At 34.1% G+C, this 22,635-nt stretch overlaps 1 protein-coding gene and 1 long non-coding RNA gene across 4 annotated transcripts in view; one reads left to right on the forward strand and one right to left on the reverse strand.

Annotated features, from left to right (window-relative positions):
- Positions 1 to 22,635, reverse strand: part of CNST (consortin, connexin sorting protein) — a 119,207-nt gene that overhangs the window by 25,710 nt on the left and 70,862 nt on the right. For both annotated transcript variants that reach the window (XR_012475736.1, XM_074222844.1), the window contains exons 4-10: positions 20,882 to 21,087; positions 17,705 to 17,735; positions 16,721 to 16,807; positions 16,098 to 16,212; positions 12,950 to 12,971; positions 12,685 to 12,781; positions 3,119 to 3,999 (exon numbers count right to left, since the gene is read on the reverse strand). Coding sequence is in view for 1 of the 2 variants with exons in the window: in XM_074222844.1 (XP_074078945.1) it covers positions 3,119 to 3,999; positions 12,685 to 12,781; positions 12,950 to 12,971; positions 16,098 to 16,212; positions 16,721 to 16,807; positions 17,705 to 17,735; positions 20,882 to 21,087 (1,439 nt within the window). In the remaining variant the exon portion in view is untranslated. The remainder of the gene's footprint in view (positions 1 to 3,118; positions 4,000 to 12,684; positions 12,782 to 12,949; positions 12,972 to 16,097; positions 16,213 to 16,720; positions 16,808 to 17,704; positions 17,736 to 20,881; positions 21,088 to 22,635) is intronic.
- Positions 3,466 to 22,096, forward strand: LOC141513224 (uncharacterized). 2 transcript variants are annotated; one of them, XR_012475738.1, is made up of 3 exons: positions 3,466 to 4,105; positions 10,433 to 10,671; positions 11,743 to 22,096. It is a non-coding gene; the product is annotated as an uncharacterized LOC141513224 (long non-coding RNA). The 2 variants fall into 2 exon arrangements; XR_012475737.1 differs by having other exon boundaries at positions 10,433 to 10,534.

Here is a 22,635-nt window from a genome sequence, read left to right on the forward strand (position 1 = left end):
ATGAAATGATGACAGGGAAAGGACATTGTACTGCTTCTTTTTAATGCACAATTCACATCAAGTTAGCTGGGTGGGTCCCTTTTTTCATCAGTTAAATTAAAACAGAGAAAAGTGTAGACCCATTTAAGGAACATAATTTTAAAAAAGAAACAGTACTTACACTTTGAGATTGCATATTTTTGTTTCATATCAGTAAATGAGAAAATTTGAATCTATAAAACATGTTTATGCAAATCCATAAGTCACTTTTATGATCAACAGCAACAAAAAGTATTCTGAACTTATCTGTAATTTCATCTGTGTAGGTGTGTAAAACCTTTCTTCTAATGCATAAGGCCAGATTCATAAAAAATGCCCACTCACATAAAGGGTTCTATAGTTGTCAAATAAGTAGTACAATGAAAAAATAAAATTCTAAGAGCTCATGAGTGGCTGAAAATCAATGAAGTATTTGTCTTTAAAGAAGGAATCAGATGATCTGTAAGGAGGTGGGGATATATCTAAGGGTTCTTAAACATGATTCTTATTTAGGAATTTTTAACTATTTTCAATGTCATGTGTCTCTCCAAAAGTCTAGCAAATGAAGCCTACTGATCTCTTCTCAGAATAACGTTTTTGAAATGTATAAAATAGATAGGATTATAGAAGAAACCAATTACATTATATTGTTTTTGAAGCATTAAAAAAAGTTCATGGACTCCAAGTTAAGAACCCCTGCTCTAAAGGGAGAGCAGCCTGGGTTATCTCTGAATTACTGTGTTGTCAGAGAATATCTCTTTGAGTAAACAGGCTGCCCTCTTTCTGAGGTGGATTGCCAACTCAGGCCAGCTAGAGAACAGGAGAGCATGCAAGAATAGGAAAGGTGATTTCCTTCCTGAGTATTTTCAAACCATGCCAATTATACTCTGGTCATCTTCCTCATCCCCCTTCTGCCAGAACCTGGGCTCTGACCCTTGTCTCAGAGCTCTGACCCTTAGGGTCTCAGGGCTCTGACCCTTGGTCTCTAAGCTCTGAGAGTAAGCTTTCACTTTAGAGTCAATTAGGTGATACAGAGGATACATCTACAGTCAGTCAATGCAGGAAAGTCACTTAACTTCTGTTTGTCTGCAATATGCAGGGACTGAACAAAGTGTTATACAAATGCTAGTACATATGATCCTTGTAACAGCCCTCTGAGATTATCCCACTTTACTGATGAGGAAACTGAAGAAGACAGCTATCAAATGACTTGTCCAGGTGCATACAGCTAGTAAGAGTCTGAGGCCTGACTTCTAGCCCAGTAACCTATTCACTGAACCACTGGCTGAATTCAATTCAATAAAAAAATAAAACAAGGAAATTTGCAAAGGAAAAAAAAAGGTTACAGAACAAGCCATTTTGCCACAAGGGAAAAAATACCTGTCAGCATTTTTATTTTAGCCCAGAAACTCTTAAAATTTATAGTTAGAAAACTGATGTTAATTTGGCTAATGTATAAGAGGTGGTTCTACACAAAAGGGTCAAGTTAAAAATTAAACTAATTGGCATGACAAAATATATGGTATGATTTAAATCTTCTCTCTTCCCCAGGGTCTAAGTGTAGTGTTCTAGACAAGAAGACATTTAATACATGACTTTTGTTGATTCAGATAAATTAGCTAGTTAGTGCCAGAGTTCAGATTACAATCTGGTCAGTCTTTCATTCCATTTCTTTAGATTTTTGCCACTTGATGCTTCAATTTTCTCTTCTATAAAATGAGGTTGGAAGATTAGATAATACTTTGGGTCTCCTTTATCTTCAAAATTCTATGCTAGTAAGTCATATTGTGAAGACCTTACTACTCTAGTATAACAAGAGCAATCTGCACTGATATCACATATTTACAGACTTATGAGACCCTTTTGGTCATTCTTTGCCCCTCCCTGGACACCCTGCCACACTCAGCACTCTTTCTTATTCTCTATCCATGATGACTGTACAGATGGTTTCAATTAATGGACTGCTTCATAAAATCAGCCTAGCTTTTCATTTTTTCCTAAGGAGCTGTGGTTTATGCTTTCCTGGATTGGGAAAGGTAATTTAGGAGTTTCCTTCAACAAATTTGCACTGGATGGCACTGTTTATTTCTATATAATTACTTGTTTACCTTTAATCTTGGCTTACTGAATATACTAGGTAGAGGAGTTTTATGATTTAATCTAGAATTCTATCATTATCAACTGTAGAAAAAACAAGGAGAGAATTAATCAGAAGGCAAGAATGAAACTTAACAATGACTTAGGAAAAAAAAGACTTCTAGTGTATTTGGTTATTATTGCACTGAACTGTAGAAAAACAACAAAATCACCTTCTCTAAAAGAGGGTTATTTTTTATTTCAATCTGTTTTACTGAAGATAGTTCTGAATTTTGTAGGAAAAAATCTGAAAATGAGTTACTTATAACATTTGTGCTACTGGAGTAGATGATCCATTTTTGTCTGCTAGTGAGTACTACTAGGTTTGTCCTCAAAACACTAAGTTTAGTAAAATCAGAATAAAAACTTATTTCTATATTCTACTACTTTAATATTTTAAACTACTTTTTATATTCCCAATGAAGATTAAAAAATTTTTAGATTTAAATTAAAAATTGAAGTTTTAAAGATGGAATATATTAAATTTTTTTTCCACATGAAAAGGAAAGAAAAGACTTCAAGGAAAAGACATGACTAAAAGCTCTACTTGGAGAATAATTCTTATGTGCTCAACTTTCTTTTACTGTCATATACAAGTTATTTTTATTAAAGATCTTTGCTAGTGATTAGTGAGTGTAACTTAACTGTATCTAGCAACCTATAATTAGATATTTCATTAATTTCAAAAATCATTACTAAAAACAATTTATGGATTATATGTGGTGCAATTAATAGATGCTTGCCGATTGATTTATATAATTAAAATTCAAGTCTAATAACTGAAACAAAGATTCTCTTGTGTGCAAGACAAGTAATAAATTACTCCCACCCCTAAAAATCAACATATTAATTATATAGTTAACAATATGTACAATTATATAGTTAATTATAATAACTTATGAATTCATCTTAAAGTATCATTTATTTCTAACTACCCTATGGCATTTGGCATTAAATCTCTTACCTCTGCGATCTCTATTCTTTTTGCAAGATCATCAAGAGAAAGGCAGCTCTCATCAGCAGGCAAAGGTTCCTGTACACTATAAGATGCTTCTTCAGGTGAAAGATCTTGAAAGGTGTCAGAGTCCTCCTGATATTCTTCATATGAAAGACAAGACTCAGACTCTTTTAGACATCTTTCTAAAAGGTTGTTCAAATAATCTTTTGTTTCTTCATTGACTTCTTCATCTTCCTCCTCTTCCTCCTCCTCTTCTCTCCATTCCTCTGGTGCTACAGGCAGGTCTGGATCTTCCAAGTCTGATGTTCTATTATCTTCACAAAGCACATTTTCTGGTGGTAATTTTCCATCGCTGTCTGTAAGATCCGGTTGCTGCTGATTTAATGCATTGTTTTCAAGTTCTCTCCCAGTGACATCAGGAGCATCCTGGGGTTGGCATTGGAGTTCATTTCCTTCAGTCTGTAAATTTTCATGTTCAGGATTCAGAGAAAGAGGTGTATGTCCACTGCTTGATAAAATCAAAGGATCTACCATTGATTTACCAGAAATCAGCACCTTGGATCTAACAGCAATTCCTCCTCCTTTGGCTACATCGTCACAGACTTCTGTCTCACCCAGCAGTGAGCAGCTGTCCTTTTTACTCTTATTCTCAGAAGAATCAGAACCCAGCCTGCTGCCCAGCGTCTCTGAGGGCTGGGTGTGGGACTCCAGGATTGATTCGGCCCTGCACTGCTGCTCCTCCATGTGGTCTTTGCTGGCACTTACTGGAGGACTGACTGCCTCCATCCGCTTATCAATCTGATTATTGGACAGACTCATCTCACTCTTCTCTTCCTCTTTATGATGGTTTTCCTTCCTTGGTTCAATACTAGTCCAAGGTTCACTCTCTAAAGACAAAAATAAAATTTCTCAATTTGAAAAATGACTGTAAGTGAACAAAGAAGAGAAAGAACATTTCTAAATGGAATCTGCTGCAAGAGTGTTTAACTTAAGGTAAGAGTAACCAGGTAAGAGTAAACAGAAGATACACTTAATTATTTTCTAATTGCAAACAGAACTTAATTACATTTCATTCAAAACCATTTTAAAAGGTATTGATGAAACTGATATGTGCAGTGGATAGAGTACTGGACCTGAAATTGGGAAAACTTATCTTCATGAGTCAAATATGGCCTCAAACACTTCCTAGTTCTATGACGCTGGGCAAGTTACTTCACTTTGTTTGCCTCAGTTGCCTCATCTATGTAATGGAGAGCAAACCACTCCAGTCCTTCTGCCAAGAAAACTCTAAATGGTCATGAAGAGTCAGACACAACTGTTAAACAACTGATCTGAACAGAAGTATTTTTAAAACATCCAAGACATTTTTTTTGTATTTTTATTTAGGACCAAATGAGATTATATTTGTAAAATACTTTTCATGTTCAGAAATTATTTCAAAATATTAGTTTGAGGCATAAAATATAGGGCCTTTTTAAGAATAAAGGAGCAGCAAGGTAGCATAGTGGATAGAGTACTGGCCCTGGAGTCAGGAGGACCTGAGTTCAGATCCAAATTCAGACATTTAGTAATTGCCTGTGTGTGTGACCTTTGGCAAGTCACTTAACCCTATTTCCTTAAATAAAACATTTTAAAAAAATAAAGGATAAAGATCCAAACCAGTGTCATTTCTAATGACAATGAACTATTCCTTGCCCCTCCCCCCTCCACTGAACTATTTGGATAGTTTCCTGAGTTTCCATTATTAATTTTTTTCTTCCTGCAATATCCTTCACACTACTGTCAGATTACTTTTTCTTAAGCATATATCTGATCATGTCAATCTTTTGCTCAAAACCTTTCATTTCCCACTGCCTGTCAGTTTCATATCCTCACCTTGTCAATCAAAGTTTTCCACAATCTACCTACCTTTTTTGCATAAGATTTCCCACCCTGCGTGTTTATAATTCAGTCAAAATGAACTGCTACCCCTCCTTGGAAAAATCTCCTTCCTTATCCTGTTACAGGTGCCAAAGATGGCTTTCTTTCTCAAACTGTAAAACTTTCACTGCCTCCATGAAGTCTTCCCTGATTCTGCTTGGTAATGATTTTAATTTTTACCTCTTACTTATGGACGTGTCATTCTCTGGAAAACAGTAAACTCAAAAAAAAAAAAAAAAGAAAGAAAGAAAACTGTAAACTCTATGGGAGTCAATTGGTAGAGGGAAGTCACAGGGAAGGAAATGACTTCTATTAAAGGTTAGCACTTTCTCTGCAAACTATATACCCTTAAGAATTTCTTAAGGTGAGTACTGAAAAGTTAAGTGACTCATTCAGGGGACCATGGGCACCAAGTCTGTTGTTTGGGGCAAAACTTAACCCAGGTCTTCCTGAACCCTAGGACATTTTGATATTTATTAAGCCTCTGACATCCCCTCTGTATCTGGATCTCTACTATCCTAAGGTCCTATTCTTTCCCTGTCCCCCAGACCTAGGGACTTCCATCCCTCTCTCTCAAGAAGACTACCCATCTTCATTCTATTCTCCCTTTCCATTTTGTCCTCCAAATTGGGATATTTATATCAAAAAACTGTTATATTAATTATAATTTAATTATAGTAGTAAATATTGAAGGGAAACAATAGTATACATAATTACATAAGAAGAAATGAAGGCGCAGGAAATGAGAAAGAAATGATGAGAAAGAGAAAAGGGAGGAGAAAGAAAGATATTTGGGGGGGGAAGAAAGGTACTGATGGAAAGAAGGAAATTCAGAAGGAATGAGAGGAACAGAGAGGGAGAAACAGGGAGACAGAAGAGGACAAGAGGAAAAAGAAATCTGAGGGGGATCACATGCTCCGATAATCTCTTTGGCTTTGAAATTCTACCAGCTATCACTTCTTAACTCCTATTCACTGAAATGTAGGCTAATCAATAAATAGCTCTTTCTAGTCTTAAAACTGATTCTCACATTTTTAATCCTTACAGCTTCATTCTGAATGAGAAAACTATTTTGGTGTAGATTGTTCCCTAGATTGTGGCATCAGAATCCCCAAAGGCCTCAAGAAACCTGTCCCTGCTATCTTCTGGACCTGAAATCTCTCTGATACAGGGAAAAATTTCCTTTTATTTCCAGATGAGGAAATTCCTTTTATTCATGAAGGTCAAAACCTTCTCTGTAATTTCTGTATTTTTCAAGTAGTTGCCTGGAATGTTGATAAACTAATTATCTTACCCAGGGTCATGGAGCCAGGTTTAAAGGTGGCAGGTCTTGAATCCAACTCTGAACCACTCTGTGCACTGCATCTTTTGCCGACAAAGTATCAAAAATAAATTGTAGAAAGCACCTGATCTGGAATCAGAGGACTGATTCCCAAATCTCAAGTTTTGGCAGATGTGTACCCTCAGGCAAGTCATTTAACTTTTGTGAGCCTTAGTTTTCTCACGTGTAAAATGAGGGAGTGGGATTAGATCTTTATGGTTCCTTCTCTAAAACCTATGATTTATTAAAATGAAGTTAAAAGATAAAAACAATATGCCCTCCAATTAGGACATTAAAAAAATCACATCAGAGACATTGGAAAGGCCAAATATGCAGAAAAAAATAAGGAATATTATATGGTCATGAGAAAAAGACAGAAAGGAAACTGTATTATATGCCCAGCTCCATCTTCAAAAACATGCCGAGCCAAGAGACCAACATGTCTGCTGATGATGACGTGAACAATTTAAGAAATGTGGATATTTTTAAATGCAAAGTTTCTGACTTTAATCTACTTGGGGTTAGTAATGATTGAATATATACTCTAATTTGATTAATTAGTAGCTTATCTATGGTATACTTGAGATGCAATTCAATTTTTTTGAATTAGAAGAAACTCCTTAGAGAGAGTTTTATAATCAATGACCCTAGAGAACAAAGTTTATTACCAGCAGGACAATGTTTATATCCCTACCATATTTGTTCATTTGGAGGCAATATGAAGACAGTCTTTGGTACTTTTTATATGCTTAAATTCAGAAGGAGAATAAAGGTGTCCATAGAGAACAAAAGGTACCTACATTTTACAAAGTATAAAGAAAAATAGTCAAGAAACGTATGGTAAATTCTCAGTAAAAAGTTATTATATGAAACTATAAAAGATGATTCAAAAGTTAAAATTAATCTGTTTACATTCTTTAATATATTATAATTTTTGGTTTCAGCTACTTGCCATGGATTTTACATTTAACTGAATGTTATTTAGGTTTAGAAAGTTTGGATCTTAAACCTAATAACAGACAGATTTATGAGTTCTAATCATGAATTGTTTTTTTTTAATGGAAAAGGTATTATTAGAGAAAAGTTGGCAGTAGTTGAACTTCTTTCCTACTAAAGAGAAGACAGACCACTTTTCATGATATTGAGCCAAAAGCCAAAAGTGCTAAACATTATTATATATTAATTTTAAATTTAGATACAAATCTTCAAAAGATAGCTGAATAAGGGGCATCTATGTGGTTCAGTGGATAAAGCACCAGTCCTGGAGTTAGGAGGAACTGAGTTCAAATCCAGCCTTAGACACAGCCTAGCTGTGTGACCTTGGGGAAAATCACTTAACCCCATTGCCTTAAATAAAAATTAAAAAAAAAAAAGATATATGAATAAAACCAAAAGATTACAAGTGGGACAATTACAGGCAAACATCAGGTGCTTCCCCTTAATCAGACTTTGCCAATATTATGTGTTTTTAAAGAATAAATTGAAGGTTTGTGGCAACTCAAGTATTGAGCAAGTTCATCAATGTGGGAATGTGTCTGTGTTACATTTTAGCAACTGTCACAATATTTTAAGCTTTTCCATTATTGTTTTATCTTTCAAATGATCTATGAGTGATCTTTGATGTTACTACTTTAACTGTTTTGGGGTATCACAAACAACACCCAGATAGGATGGTGAACTTAATTGGTGAATGTGGTACGTACTCTGACTACTCCATCCACTGGTCATTTCTCCATATTTCTCCCTTCCTTACTCTGTGGGCCTCCCTATTCTTTGAAATTAGTCCAGTTCATAGCCCTTCAATGGCCTCTAGGTATTCAAATGAAAAGAGTCAATTCAACATAGCAAACTTTATTGCTATCTTTTTAAAATTTTTTTTTTTAGGTTTTTTGCAAGGCATATGGGATTAAGTGGCTTGCCCAAGGCCACACAGCTAGATAATTATTAAGTGTCTGAGACCGGATTTGAACCCAGGTACTCCTGACTCCAGGGCCGGTGCTTTATCCACTGCGTCACCTAGCCGCCCCATTGCTATCTTTTTTAAGAAATCGCCATCCTGATCAGTCAATAGCCATCAACACTGAACTAAGACCCTCCACCTGCAAAAAAGATTGCAATACACTGAAGGCTCAGATGATGTTCAGTATTCTTTAGTGATAAAGTATTTTTTAATTAAGATATGTACCTAGGGGCGGCTAGGTGGCGCAGTGGATAAAGCACCGGCCCTGGAGTCAGGAGTACCTGGGTTCAAATCCGGTCTCAGACACTTAATAATTACCTAGCTGTGTGGCCTTGGGCAAGCCACTTAACCCCACTTGCCTTGCAAAAAAAAAAAAATATATGTACCTTGTATTTTTAGACCCAATACAATTGTACACACAATAAAACTACAGTCGGGGGGTAACATACTTTATAAGACTGGAAAAAATAAGAGCTAGAAACTCTTTAAAGTTAGCAAATTGCAATAGATATTGTCTCATTTGACTCTTTCAACAACACTATGAGATAGGTAGTGTTCTCATTTTATATTTGAGGAAACTGAGGCACAGGATTACACAGTTTGTAAACATCTGGGGATGGATTTGAACTTCCCAACTTGAAGACCAATACTCTATTCACTGAGGCAACCAGCAGAACTGGCAGGCAGTCTAAGAAGTATAACCAGCCCTTATTAAATTGATTCTAGATATTAAATTCCTAAAAGAATATATTTTATTCCTATATCAATAAATCACCAGTAGAAATAAAAGCTTCTCTGTTATTTTGGGTGACTGAAAGATTTGCCTGGGAAAATGAAAGATTTAGGAGCTAGGTATGTCAAATTAAAAACAAGGTATTGTAGTATCAGAATGCCTGATTCTTCCAAGGGAAGAATAATTGATGTGTTCTTTCATTTTCTGTGGTTAGAGGGTACAGTATAATCTTTCCAAGAAAAGCAACAGCTACACTTTCATGACCTCAATATTTAAAATAAACTTATGACTTCTGCTATCAAGTGAAGCCAAATTTCTGAGTGTATAATAACAAATGATGATTACTCTGACATTTCTTCAAGTCACCATGACTAACCATTGTTGAATGTTGTATCACAATGACATGGCGAACAATGTTGCAAGTAGATGGAAGAAATTAATGAAAAGGATGTGAATTACTGGAAGAAAGCAAAGGATAATCTATAGCCTGTTTATGTAGTTTACAATTTCAGTTTATTAATTGGTTATTTAAAAAAAGAAAATTTAGTACACATATGTATTACTGATTCTTGACTGAAACCTAATTAATTGTGTGGGAAGGAGACTAGCAAAAATACAGTAGCACATTTTTTGAAATGATTTTCCAAGACTACAAATTGGGTTTTACTACTTCCAGCATGAGTGAAAAGAGTTTAAGGATAAATTGTATTGGTTTCTTCCATTTAAAGTGACTACCTAGTCTATGTTCTGGGTCTTAATACTTGCTCAATATATAGCCTTTATATAAAAAGATCGCTCACTTATTTCCCTTGAACACTAAAAAAATAGCATGGAATTAACATTTTCTGTAAAACTTAAAGCAATTTTATGTGATCCAGAAATATCTAATATTCTAAATAGAATATACCAAAATTTCTAGTTAAGTACTTTGTAGGTGTGTTTTTGTTTTGTTTGTAATGTGACACTAAAACTAAATCAATGTTAAGCCCATTTTTTCCAACAGAAGGATAATTTAACCCCCCCCCCCCATTATATAACCATGTCAAGGAAATGTTTTTTACAGACTACTTCAGGGCAAACAACAGATTTATTTACTGCTGTAATTTTCCATAGAACTTACTCTGTAAACAGTGAGCACTCAGAAAACTGAGCTTTTTGGCTTTATTACTGCTTATGTGTATGTCTCAGGACATTAAATTCAAGACAAACTGATTTTGACAGCAGGTATATTTAATCAACAAATTATTATTTTACCCTCTGCAAACAAGCTAATTGCTCACTTGTTTACCTAATAAGTTCTGCTTATATCACAAGTCATTAGCACCTACCAAAACACCAAATTATGCTTACATCTTACTCATATGCTTGAATGACAATCTTTCATAGGACTCTGAATTTAGATATGGAAGGGGGTCTTAGAGATCCTTTGAAGATGAGGAACCTGAGGCTCTGGGAGAGGAAGTGACTTTCTAGTGGATTTGAAACCAGGTAATTTGATTTTGAGTCCATTTTCTCTTTCAGGATACCATCACTATACATGAGGCAGCTTAGCTAAATGGGGAGAACATTAGATTTGGTCTCCACAAGACCTCTTGAGTTCAAATCCTGTCTCTGATAATGACTGGGTAAGTCATTTAACCTTTAGGAGTGCTAGAGTGTGGCAATCAAATGAAATAATTCATTTTGCTCCATTCTGCCTTCTTTTATCATATGTAGGCATATTTTAGATAGCAAAACTAACTTGAATTCTATTCACATATAGTAACAGAAGTTCTGGTTTAAGTTAATACAACAATTTATAATTTTGATATTAACTTAGTTGTAAAACATAGCCATAGTTGTAAGGCTGGAAGGGAGTTTGGAGGTTATTTAGTTCACCTTTCTCATTTTGTAGATGTGGAAACTGAGGCCCAGAGATGTCAGTGATAAGGTCAACAAGGTCATAAGTGGCAGAGCTGGAGTTCAAACCCTTTGACTCTTAGTCTATGCTCTGTCTCACTGCATCATGATATCTTCTCTGTTTCAGATGACATATTACAATCTTGTATTGATAAATAACCAACTTTAATTCAAATTTGAAATAGTAACCACTATAGTTTTAATTTCTATGAGTAATTTAATAGCAATTTCTAATATCACATTGTGTTTTTTTGTAATGAGAAAAATTTTCAAGATGAGGAAAACAAATGAATCTACTACAATAGATATTTTTTAAAAGTAACTGTACATTTTGACCAATTTATGTATGGGCACTTCAAAAGGTAATAAATGAAAGTTTTAGAAACATAATTGTTTAAATAAATATGCAGTGCCTGCCTATAATGTGAAAGAACCATGATATATCCTGTGAATGGAAACTTGGAATGGGGATATGACTGGGGAAATGAGCAGAAACAACAGGTCATTAGAGGTAGTGGTAGGGAAGAGGTAGTTAAATAATCACTATGAATTCATTACTTATGGAAAAATACATATAAATTGTTCAGTGAAAGAAAATACATAAAGCAGTAGCAAAAAACTGAATTTCTTTGGGAAGTTCATTCAATTTTGTTAAACCATAAGTTATTCAATGAAATGAAACTTGAGATTTTCCATGTATATTTCTTAAATAACTCATATTAATAATTGCTAACATTTATATAATACTTTAAGGTAGTCAATCATTTACATATAGTGTCTCATTTACTCCTCTTTAGGATTTGAACCTCACAACCTGAGTACGAGCATGTCTTTGGAATACCTACAAAGCAGTGACTCAGGAAGGAAGGAAGAACTTGAAAGGATTGGGGGGGGGGAATAAAATTAACCTGAAGCTCAGATTTATACATTTATACATCATATAATTGATTGTTTTCTTTGATAAGTCCTACCTTCTCTATAACTGAGGCAAAGAGGTGGGATTTCCCTCCTTTCAATACTCAACCACTTGGACTGATAAAGTTGAGATTCTTTTCAGAGATGTCCTTAATAGGTATATCAACCTACCTTCCAAACCATACTTAACCTGTATTTTTATTTATTTTGTTAAACATTTTTGTTAAACATTTCCCAATTACATTTTAATCTGCTTTGGTCTGTCAGTCAGGGTTTCATATCTCTGGATTAAAGGATTTACTGGCATAAATTCATCACAGATACAAAATCTACCAGTTCTAAAGAAACAATGCTCAAGAACCAAGCAAATTGTTATAGTACTGGTAAACCGTGTACTATATAATAAAGTGGAACTTGTGAGTTCTCAAATATATTTCTATAAACATCTTCACATGTAAGAAAATTTTCACCAAAGGCTTACATTAGTATGAAGAATTAAACTATCTGATGATAGTCATGGAAAAAGAGTCTTTATATGGCCATTAACTATTTTATTTAGAAACTAATTTTAAATATTTAAAAATATTCATATTTTATTGATGGAAAAACCATCATATCTAGAAACAAACTTTAAATATTTTACGAATTAAGATTTTATCATTTAAAAAAGTAGAAAAATAGTCATAAAAAAAGATAGTTGTATGCTTCTCTAAAAAGATAAAAGTACAAAATAAATCCCTGTCATGTGTGGGCAGATAGAAGACTTGTAAAATATCAAGAGAAATATTAAAATATGAAATTTCAATTAAATCACAACCACTTACCTGACTTTTTGGCAGTAGCTCCCCTTTCCTCCAAGTCTCCAGTAATTGTTAATTGTGTAAAACATATCTCCTCCAAGGAATTTTCTGTAGTTAAGATCTGCAAAGTATTAACATCTTTTCAGATCACTGTTAAAGTCAAAATACTATAATGATTTGAAAAGGATCTTAATATTTGTTTCAAGAAAATCTATTACACATATACAATGTTACAAATTTTCCTAATAATATTCTCTTATGGTTATTTTCAAAACAAACAATTTCTTACCTTATGTTTTGAAAGAAGAGGCCTGTAGGAGAAATGGAGAAATACAAGAATAAAAAACATTCCCAGCAAGAATGTACTTCCAAACAAATGTCACTGAAACTACAGCAAAAAATGGATTCACTCTTCTGGATTCTAATATTAGCACTGAACATTTCCAATGCTGAAACATTAGCACTGGTCTACATAGTTTAAAGTGCATGGTGACCAATTACTGTGAACTGTGCTTAACCTTTACTGTAGTTATAAATGTGAAAAATATATAAGCTAAAATTCATTATGCATTTAAAAATATTATACTTTTTTTGCTAAAAATATTTAGTGATCGAACATAATGAAAACATTATTTATCCCTAAAAATTAGAATATATTACTATGGAAAAATCTTAAATCTAAATGCTTAAAATACAAAATAAAGACAAAAACTCCAAATCAAATTCTGCCATTCTGCAATATAAATGAACTAAGTCTTTTTCCCTCTTCTTCACCTACAGCATTCTATCTCTGATTTCCATGCTTTTAATCAAACAGGCTGTGCCTCACACCTGGAATGACATTCTTCCTCATCTCTGGGCTCTTACAATACCTAACATTCTTTAAACTATGGTTCAAGATCCAGCTCCTTGATGTTGCCTTTCTTCATCTCTCTAGAGATGCTTCCATCTTTGCCTTGTATCTATCTTGTACATATCGTGCATTAAGGGGCAGCTAGGTGGACAATGGAGAGAGAGCTGGGCTGGGGGTCAGGAAGGCTCCTCTTCCTGTGTTCAAATCTGGCCTCAGACACTTACTAGCTGTGTGGCTCGGGACAAGAAACTTAAACCAGTCTGTCACAGTTCTCTTATTTGTAAAATGAGCTGGAGAAGAAAATGGCAAAACTACTCCAGTGGTTTCTTTGTCAAGAAAACCCCAAATGGGGTCATGAAATGTCATACATGACTAAAAACAACTCAACAACAACATCATTATGTATTTATCTATCTGTGCACATATTGTTTCCCTTGATGTAGGGATTATTTAAGTTTTGTTTTTCTGCTGCCTATTTGTGCATAATATTATGCTGACTGCATTCAGTCCCCAAACAATGCAGTCTTAGAAAGCATCTGTAATTATTTAAAATGTTTGGCTTGGCCACCCACTTTGAAAAGATTAAGCCCAGATTTCAATCCATTTGAAGGGATAACCTATACAGCTTATGGGAAATTACAAAGCTCCTTCAATGACCCTCAAGCTTTCTAAGAACCTGAAGGCCCTTCTTTTTTACAACAGCATTCTGTGGTGTGGTTTTAAGGTAAGAAGATAGGACTTTCAACGTTATCAAAGAATTAAAAATTATTATTACCCAAAAGGTAAAGGAAAAGTACATACTGAGTACAAAATGCTTATGTGTGCAACAAACAATCAATCATGATTATCGTTACTATTTGAAAGAACATTAGTAAGAGACATCCACAAGAATTTGAATGGTAGGAAGAGATGGGCTAGTCATGTAGCAAGGTGGAGGAAGGCCTTGAGCATGTTGGATTGATCCCTTGTGAAGAACTTATGGAGGGGTCTGGAATAATAGCCTTTCAGGATGCAAAGGCAAAAGTGGGTTTTGATCTTCTCATGAAGGAGACTTCTGAATCAAAGAAATTAATGATTCACTTGAACAAAATGCACCTAAGCATCTGGCACAATATTTGGCACATGGCAGGCTGTTCAATAGATAACTGCTGACTGATTGAACATGGGGAGAATTGAATTAGATGTCTTATTTCTTTATTTTATTTTTTACTTTTTAGGTTTTTTCAAGGCAAATGGGGTTAAGTGGCTTGCCCAAGGCCACACAGCTAGGTAATTATTAAGTGTCTGAGACCAGATTTGAACCCAGGTACTCCTGACTCCAAGGACGGTGCTTTATCCACTACACCACCTAGCTGCCTCATTATTTCCTTATTTTAAAAAAAAATAACTTGGAAAGGCAAATTTTAATGATCAATACAATGAATTTTTACTAAGCAATTATATGCCCAATTTTGAAGATAAAACTGATTCTTCATAAAATAGATATGTTTTAAATGCTTATTGTTTAAAGGATTTGCAACAAATTAGAAAGATTTAAGATTTCTATAGAAATAAACATGCTTCACAATACTGATATAATCAATTATGATTACAGTTTTCCTAAGACTGAACCAGTCCTATATTTGTCTCTATGCTTCATGAATGAGAATCTTATTTACAGATTATTTTTCAAGAATTAACAACTGACTAAAACTGTAATAAAAAAATACTCAAAACAGGCTAACTTGTTTCAGGGATAATTGTATAAAAGTTATAAGCTTTTAAAGATAATGAAAAACTTTATCTTGGTAGATAAGAAGTACAATGAAGTCATGAAGCTGTAGTTTAAGTCCAGTGTGAGGTATTTAGTAGTTATGTGGCCCTAAACAAATCACTTTACCTCTGTTTGCTTCAGTTTCCTCAACTGTAAAATGGGGATAATATTAATGCCTACCTCACAGGGTTATTGTGAGAATCAAATGAGATAATATTTGCAACCTGCTTATTACAAAGTGTGTCACACAGTAGTGCTATATAAGCACTATCCATTATTATGATTGTTCTTTAAAAATAATGCTTTATTTTTGAAAGCAGGAGTCTTTGATACAAAGAAGGTAAAATTTCTCTTCTATATATACACCTTCAATGCCAATATAATAACCCTCATAGCAGGAGCCCAGGTCCTGGAACAACTTCTTGATCTAATAAATGATCTACTGTGCAGTGTTTGAAAGTAATTAGAACAATTAAAATAGATTGTTAGTTTACTCTTCCAGCAATTCTCAATAAGAAGAGAAAAAAATATTCATCTTTTTTTGCAAGGCAATGGGGTTAAGTGACTTGTCCAAGGTCACACTGATAAATGTCTGAGGCTGGATTTGAACTTGAGTCTTCCTGACTCCAGTGCTCTTTCCACTGAGCCACCTAACTGAATCCCAACACTATTTTGAGAATAAATATGTAACTGTGTTATGAATAGTTTTAAATCCTCCTATTGAGAATGTCAACTTAATTTTTAAAAGGGTCTTTCCTAATATTAGATGCTAGATGCTAATGAGGCTCTCTAGCATTCCCTCCTTGCAGTCTAACTGGTTATTACACTTACTCTTGATGTGTTGTGCAAAGTTTAGCAAGTCTTTCAAATTCTTCACCATTCAGTCCCTTTTCTGAATTCCTCAGAGATGCAACTGCATGTGGTTCTGCTGTTTTCCATTTTGCTTCTATGTAAAAAAAAATAATAAAATATTAGATACTATATGCTAATAAAATATTTAGGAAATAAAACTTTAGTGAGCTAGCATCAATGATCACTACTATCAAAGTTCATTATTTTTTGAACAAATGAAATATTGATTCATCACCAAGATAGTTGCTATAGATTAAGCTCTAATGGTACAATAAAGCAACTGATTTCTTCTTTTTAAAACACTAAATAACATTCTAGATTTTAAAAAAGAAAAAAAATGAACACTTAGTCATGCAAAGTAATTAGAGAAAAGAAAATTCAAAAGCAAAAAACCCAAAGAAGAGGAAATGTTCTTTTTTTATTTTTATTTTAGAGGAAATGTTCTTATAAAAGATTAAGAAGTTATAGTAAAAATGCCACTTTCTTAATATTTTTTGCAAAACTTAATAGACTGGGATACTTCATAACCTTAGAAAATCAGGACAAATATCTTAAGCATTTATCTAATGATAATTCTCCCTTCTCAATCAAATTGCACTTACCCCACTTTTCCTGAATGGAGGACAGATTTGCAAGCAACTGCTCGTGATATAATCGTTCAAGCTGAATGAACTTCATTGCCCTCTCATCTGAACACAGGATTTGAGAAAAATACAAAAGCAAACCAAAAGAAATGTTTGTATGTACATTTTTACTGAACACCAGATTTTGAGAAAAGGTTTAGTTTTGTCATAAAGGATGTTGCCCTAAAATTAGATGGCTTTACTATTTTAAAACTCATTCAGACTTGGTTTCCTACATCCCTTTACAAAGTAAATATATATATATAGATTATATGAAGGTATTATATAATGAGAGAATGGTGGATACTGATGATAGATCTACAAAAATCACTATACTTCTCTAATCATTTGGTCCAACTCATAACCAGAAAGGAATCTTCATCATATGAGATACTCAGCAAGTGGTCATCCAAGCCTCTGTGTGAAGATTTCTAATATGAGGATACCCATGGCTTCATGAGACAGTTCAAATTACTCCTGCAAAGCTCAAATTTTTGGAAAGATTTTTCTGATAAGGCAGCTAAGTGGCACAATGGATAGAGAACTGGGTCTGGAATCAGGAAGACCAGAGTTCAAATTTGATTTCAGATACTTAATAACCTTATGAACCTGGGCAAGTCACTTGCTTACCTCAGTTTGCTCACCTGTAAGAATAGGGATAATAATAGCACCCACCCACAGAACTATTATGAGATCACTGTAAAAGGCTTACCATAGTCCCTTGGCACACATCGGGCACTATATAGCAGTGCTTTTTTATTTTTTCCTTCCTTCAATATCAAACCTAAATTTATCTCTTTGCAGCTTCCAGCTAATGTTCCTAGTTTTATTCTCTGGGACTATAAATTCAAAGCTATATATTAATTATAAAATATGCCAAATTTTGAGGAGGAATATCATTAGCCACCTAGTGATAATTATTTAAAAATTTTCATGCAATGGTCAACAGAAAGAAAAGGATACAGTCTTCCTCTTGAAAATAGGTCTCTGCAATCTGTTGAAAACAAACAACAACAGACAGAGATTTGCAATTTACTTGTGAAACAGACTTAGAATACAAAGTTGGGACTTTCAACCTATTTAGAAATCAGAGACAAAGATAGAGAGAGAGAGACTGACTCATTTTCATTTGTAAAGTTGGTAATTACATTAAACTATCAGGATGGAATGTTCTAGATCTATTTATCCCACCTAAATCAAACATTTGTGTCATTCACAAGTACTTTCTCTTCTTATTCTAATCTCATGTCAAAGATAACTTCTCAAATTCACACAAGTTTAAGGATTAAAAAGTTCTAGAAAATATAAAGTGAGCATTCAGTTACACAGTGAGACTATAAAATTTTTTTTGAAAAAAAGATGATAAATGTATTTCATCAGATGAGATCCTAAAAACTACATTTGAATAAATTCAGTAAACCTTTATTCCAAACATCTATATAAATTACTGAAGAACTCATACAACTACTTTTAAAAAGGCAAAGACTTGCACAACTCTCCACATTTCAGAAATGAATCTGGATTGAGGCAGTTTTCATGAATTACTTTTGGATCTTCATGGAAGATTTATTTATTATAAATGTAATAATCCTGATTATAGAAGTCACTTCTCCAAAACATGCCATAATGAATATCATATAATTGATCTGTTTTGTTTAGTAAATTTGATTGTGGAACTTTTACCCTAGATACCTTAAGAGATAGATAGACCATGTCCACACTATCTCTCCCATTATATTGAAAGGAAAACTGAAACAGGTTTAAAATGTCTCACTCACCTGTAAGTAGCGGAAATTAAAAGGAAATGAAGTCTAAAAAATTAGTTAGCTCAAAAGATCATTCTCTCCTAGATTCTGAAAATTTTGAAAAGTGATATAACTTAAAAAATATTTGAGAATGAATTAAAATACCTAGAGAAAGTCCAATATATATGAAAGAATCACAGAATGTGAGAAAAGTAAAGGTGTTTTACAATTTGTCCTAATGGAGGCATTACCTGTATAAAACAGGTAATTGATCCACTAAAATACCAAAGTATTATACTGGCCATAATCTTCCTTAAGACATAGAGATGGTTTGGAGCTTTATGTCATGTTTTCATACTCTAAGACAATTTTCCAGTGCAAATTTTACTCTGTGAATCCTCCTAATACAGACGAGATGGTACATAATGTCTTGCTTGTCAGCTTTGGTTTCTTCTTGTGTAAATGGGCTTAAAAATTCCTATTTTGTTGCCGTGAGTTTCAAATGAGATTGTGGATGTGAAGTTCTTTTTAGGTCATAGGTGTGAAATGAGGCTCTCTCTCTCTCTCTCTCTCTCTCTCTCTCTCTCTCTCTCAACACAAAAGAAAAAACACAGAGCAGCTCCAACTCTGCAAACTTTAAAGTGCTAGGTAAATCTCAACTGTTATTTTAACTTGAGACCCATCATGATTAGACTGAACCATCCTTCCAAATTCATTTTAAACTACTTCCCTCATGTGTTGTATAATTCAGACAAAATAAAGCTATTTCCTGAATGCTTTCCTGAGCTACAGGTTCCACTTTCATCTCCCTTTCTTATCACTCCACCAAACTGCTCCTTCCAAAGATACAAATGACCTTAGTTGTCAAATCCAAAGACCTTTTCTCAGTTCTCATTATCCTTGACCTCCCTGAAGCTGTTGACATTGCTGATCATTCTCTTCCTTGATACTCTCTTCTTCCTGGCTTTTGGGACACTGCTTCCCCTTTTCCTCCTACCTATCTGATGATTCTCTTAAAAATTTTTTGATATTCATACCCCTACAGAGTTTTGTGGAGGGTCAGAAGTTCCATTACAGATCCACCTTGCATTTTTAAACTACAGTGGAATTTCAGCATCCAAGTGATCGTGGTGAGTATAGAAGGATGGTCCAGTACACCAATTCTACAAGAATTTTTAGGAGAGAAAGCAGTTTGAAAATTTTTTAATTTTTAAAATACTCCAACTTTTCTATAAATAACTATTTCTAACATAGAGTTAACAAGGACCAGTGGAACTATTAATGTATAAATCAGAGAGGATATTTTTCTTCCCTTCCCCAACCTGCTTGAAATGAGAAGTGCAGGTTGTTCATAACCATCAGTTGAAACAGAAAGGTGACTAAAAACTGCATTTCCTGGGGACAGTGGTTTCAACCTGTTCTTTCAAAACTACTACACATTCCTGAGGACAGAAAATGGGCATCCACTCTGTCACAATCAACCTAGGAATCAATCTCCTAGAATTTTTAGGATCCTGGGCAATTTCTCTGAACAAGAGAATTTTTTTTTCCCCTTGACAAAATATAGGCCTGCTGATAGTATCAATTTTTAAGACTTAACGAATATAGATGTACTACTTAGTGCTTTCTTTTCATTTCTGTATGCTAGTATATAGATGATGAAATACCCTACTCTCTGAAAGATTATGCATATACAAGATGAGCACATTCCACCAATATAGTCTTTGTCCATATTTTCTCATTCTATGCAGTTATCACCCAAGTCTCACTGAAAGTATGCCATATAAAACTTGCCCAAAGTGCAGACAGTGGGAAGCAATCTATGGTTGGGGTATGACAAGGCTTGAAAGGGAGTAAGACATGAATTGTTTAACCAGGGTTCAAGTTTGGGAAAGGAGGAAAGTAAAGTCAGAAAGAATATAAAATAAAATACTGTCTATGGCTGCCAGAAGTTGACATTACACACAATCAAAAGCAGATGGGGTAGAAATACCAAGTTTTTGCACTACATGATGACACTTTTGATGAAATATTCATTAGGTCTGTCAACTATAATCTCACCAAAAACATTCATTGTGTCTAACCATATGTCTAATTGCAGTATTAAAATTAGACTTTGTTTGAATTATTTATTATCTTAGTGACTTGGGCCATTTATTCCCTCCCTGACTCTCTCTTGCCCTAAACCATTAGGTATGCCAGTTTAGGGCTACATTCTCTACTTTTCACTATTTGATGATTATCTCTCATAAAACTAATGCAGTTCTAGGACCATGGATGGGACAAAGAATGAAAGTACGCAAGTGACAATACATACAATGAATTTTGGATCCCATTCCCACCTTTCCATTTAATTGAGGGTTAGTAGAAACATCAAGCTAATTGGAGTGGATACCTGATGAAGGCATAGGGGCAGAATTCTTGAATCTAACTGTTCAAATTCACTTCGGATGACAGAGAATAGGGACTGCAAAACTTGGTTAGTTTCCTTTGGTTGATAATTAGCATTAGATTCAGCAGCACCTTCTTCACCACTAGTATGTGTAGAGATACAAATGATCTTTTCTTGCATTACTGCCGCAGTGTCTGCTGAAGAAAGTTCTAAAAGAAACAAACAGAATACCTACATTAAGATTAAAATCCCTTCATATCACATATAGTAGTTTAACATAATTATGTAATCGTGAAACTTCCAAATAATATTGCTAATAAATTATAATCACCTTAATAAAAATAGGAAAACAAAGAAGATACAAACCCCATTTAAAGAAAGACTTTGTTGACACCTTGCTAAATACTTGAGTCCAAACAAAACATTCTTGCAGTATCTGCAACTAAAAATGTTATAAAGTTTGGTCTAAATAAGAGTAATGGGGGGGTGGCTAGGTGGCACAGTGGATAAAGCACCAGCCCTTGAGTCAGTAGTACCTGGGTTCAAATCCAGTCTTAAACACTTAATAATTACTTAGCTGTGTGGCCTTGGGCAAGCCACTTAACCCCATCTGCCTTGCAAAAAAAAAAAAAACAACAACAAACAAACCCTAAAGAAAAATAATTAAGAGTAATAGGGCAGCTACAGGGTGTAATGGATAGAGTGCTGGGGGTCCGAAGTCAAGAAGACCTGAGTACAAATTTGGGCTCAGACATCTATTAACTGTCAGACCTTGGGCAAGTCACTAGAACTTGTATATCTCAGTTTCATCTTTGAAATGAACTCAGGAAGGAAATGGTAAATCACTCCAGTCTCTCTTTGCCAAGACCAAAATGGAGTCATAAGAGTTGAACAGGATTGAAATAATTGAAGAACAGAAAAAGAGCAATGATAATCATGTTTAAACTTAACAGAATTTGATTCCTTCAAAGCAAAAGAAATAATAATTCTTTTCTATTGTCTCGATTCAAAACAGAACAAATCTTAAAAAAAAATCAGGCAAACAAAAAATGTTGAACCTTCTTCTTTTAACTTTAACCTGGTAACTTCAGATCCCAAGAGTAATTCAAATGGAAGATAGAGGACATTTAAAAAAATGCAGACATGAATTATAACTACATATTGTGCAAAAAGATATATTTTAAAATGTACCAGGAATAAATGCTTGAAAGGAAGTTCTGAAATGATGTAACTTATTTTAAATAAATAAAATTTTAATTTTTTTTACTATTTTTGTTACCACAATTCACTTAAAATCTTATTGTCAGTTACAGCCTTAATTTTTATAGATGTGTTTGTGTGTGTGTGTGTGTGTTTTGTATGTAAAAAAAATGGTCTATTCCAGTACATCACAAAATGATCTCTTTGCCATGCCAGGTACAATTTTCATGTTCTGATACCTTTAGGCTTTACTCAGATTTCTCTACCTGTCTGCTATCTTTGTGTATAAAAAAAAATCACACTTATCTGTCAAGAGGTCAACCTAAATCTCATCTCTATGAAGCCTGATAACCATAATTAGATGTAATTTTTTCCTTCTCTGATTTTCCCCAAGACCTATTTTTGTCTTTTTCATGTGATCATTATATCTTTAGCTTAAAAGTACAGTTATTTGTGTATAGTTTTTTTTTTCATCTCTTCTCTTACATTGTAAACTTTGAGAGGGGAGAAATGATTTAGCTCTGTCTCTGTATCTCCAAGGTCTCAAGGTGGGGGCT

Source organism: Macrotis lagotis, chromosome 2 (assembly GCF_037893015.1).
Source record: "Macrotis lagotis isolate mMagLag1 chromosome 2, bilby.v1.9.chrom.fasta, whole genome shotgun sequence".
Classification (NCBI taxonomy): domain Eukaryota; kingdom Metazoa; phylum Chordata; class Mammalia; order Peramelemorphia; family Peramelidae; genus Macrotis; species Macrotis lagotis.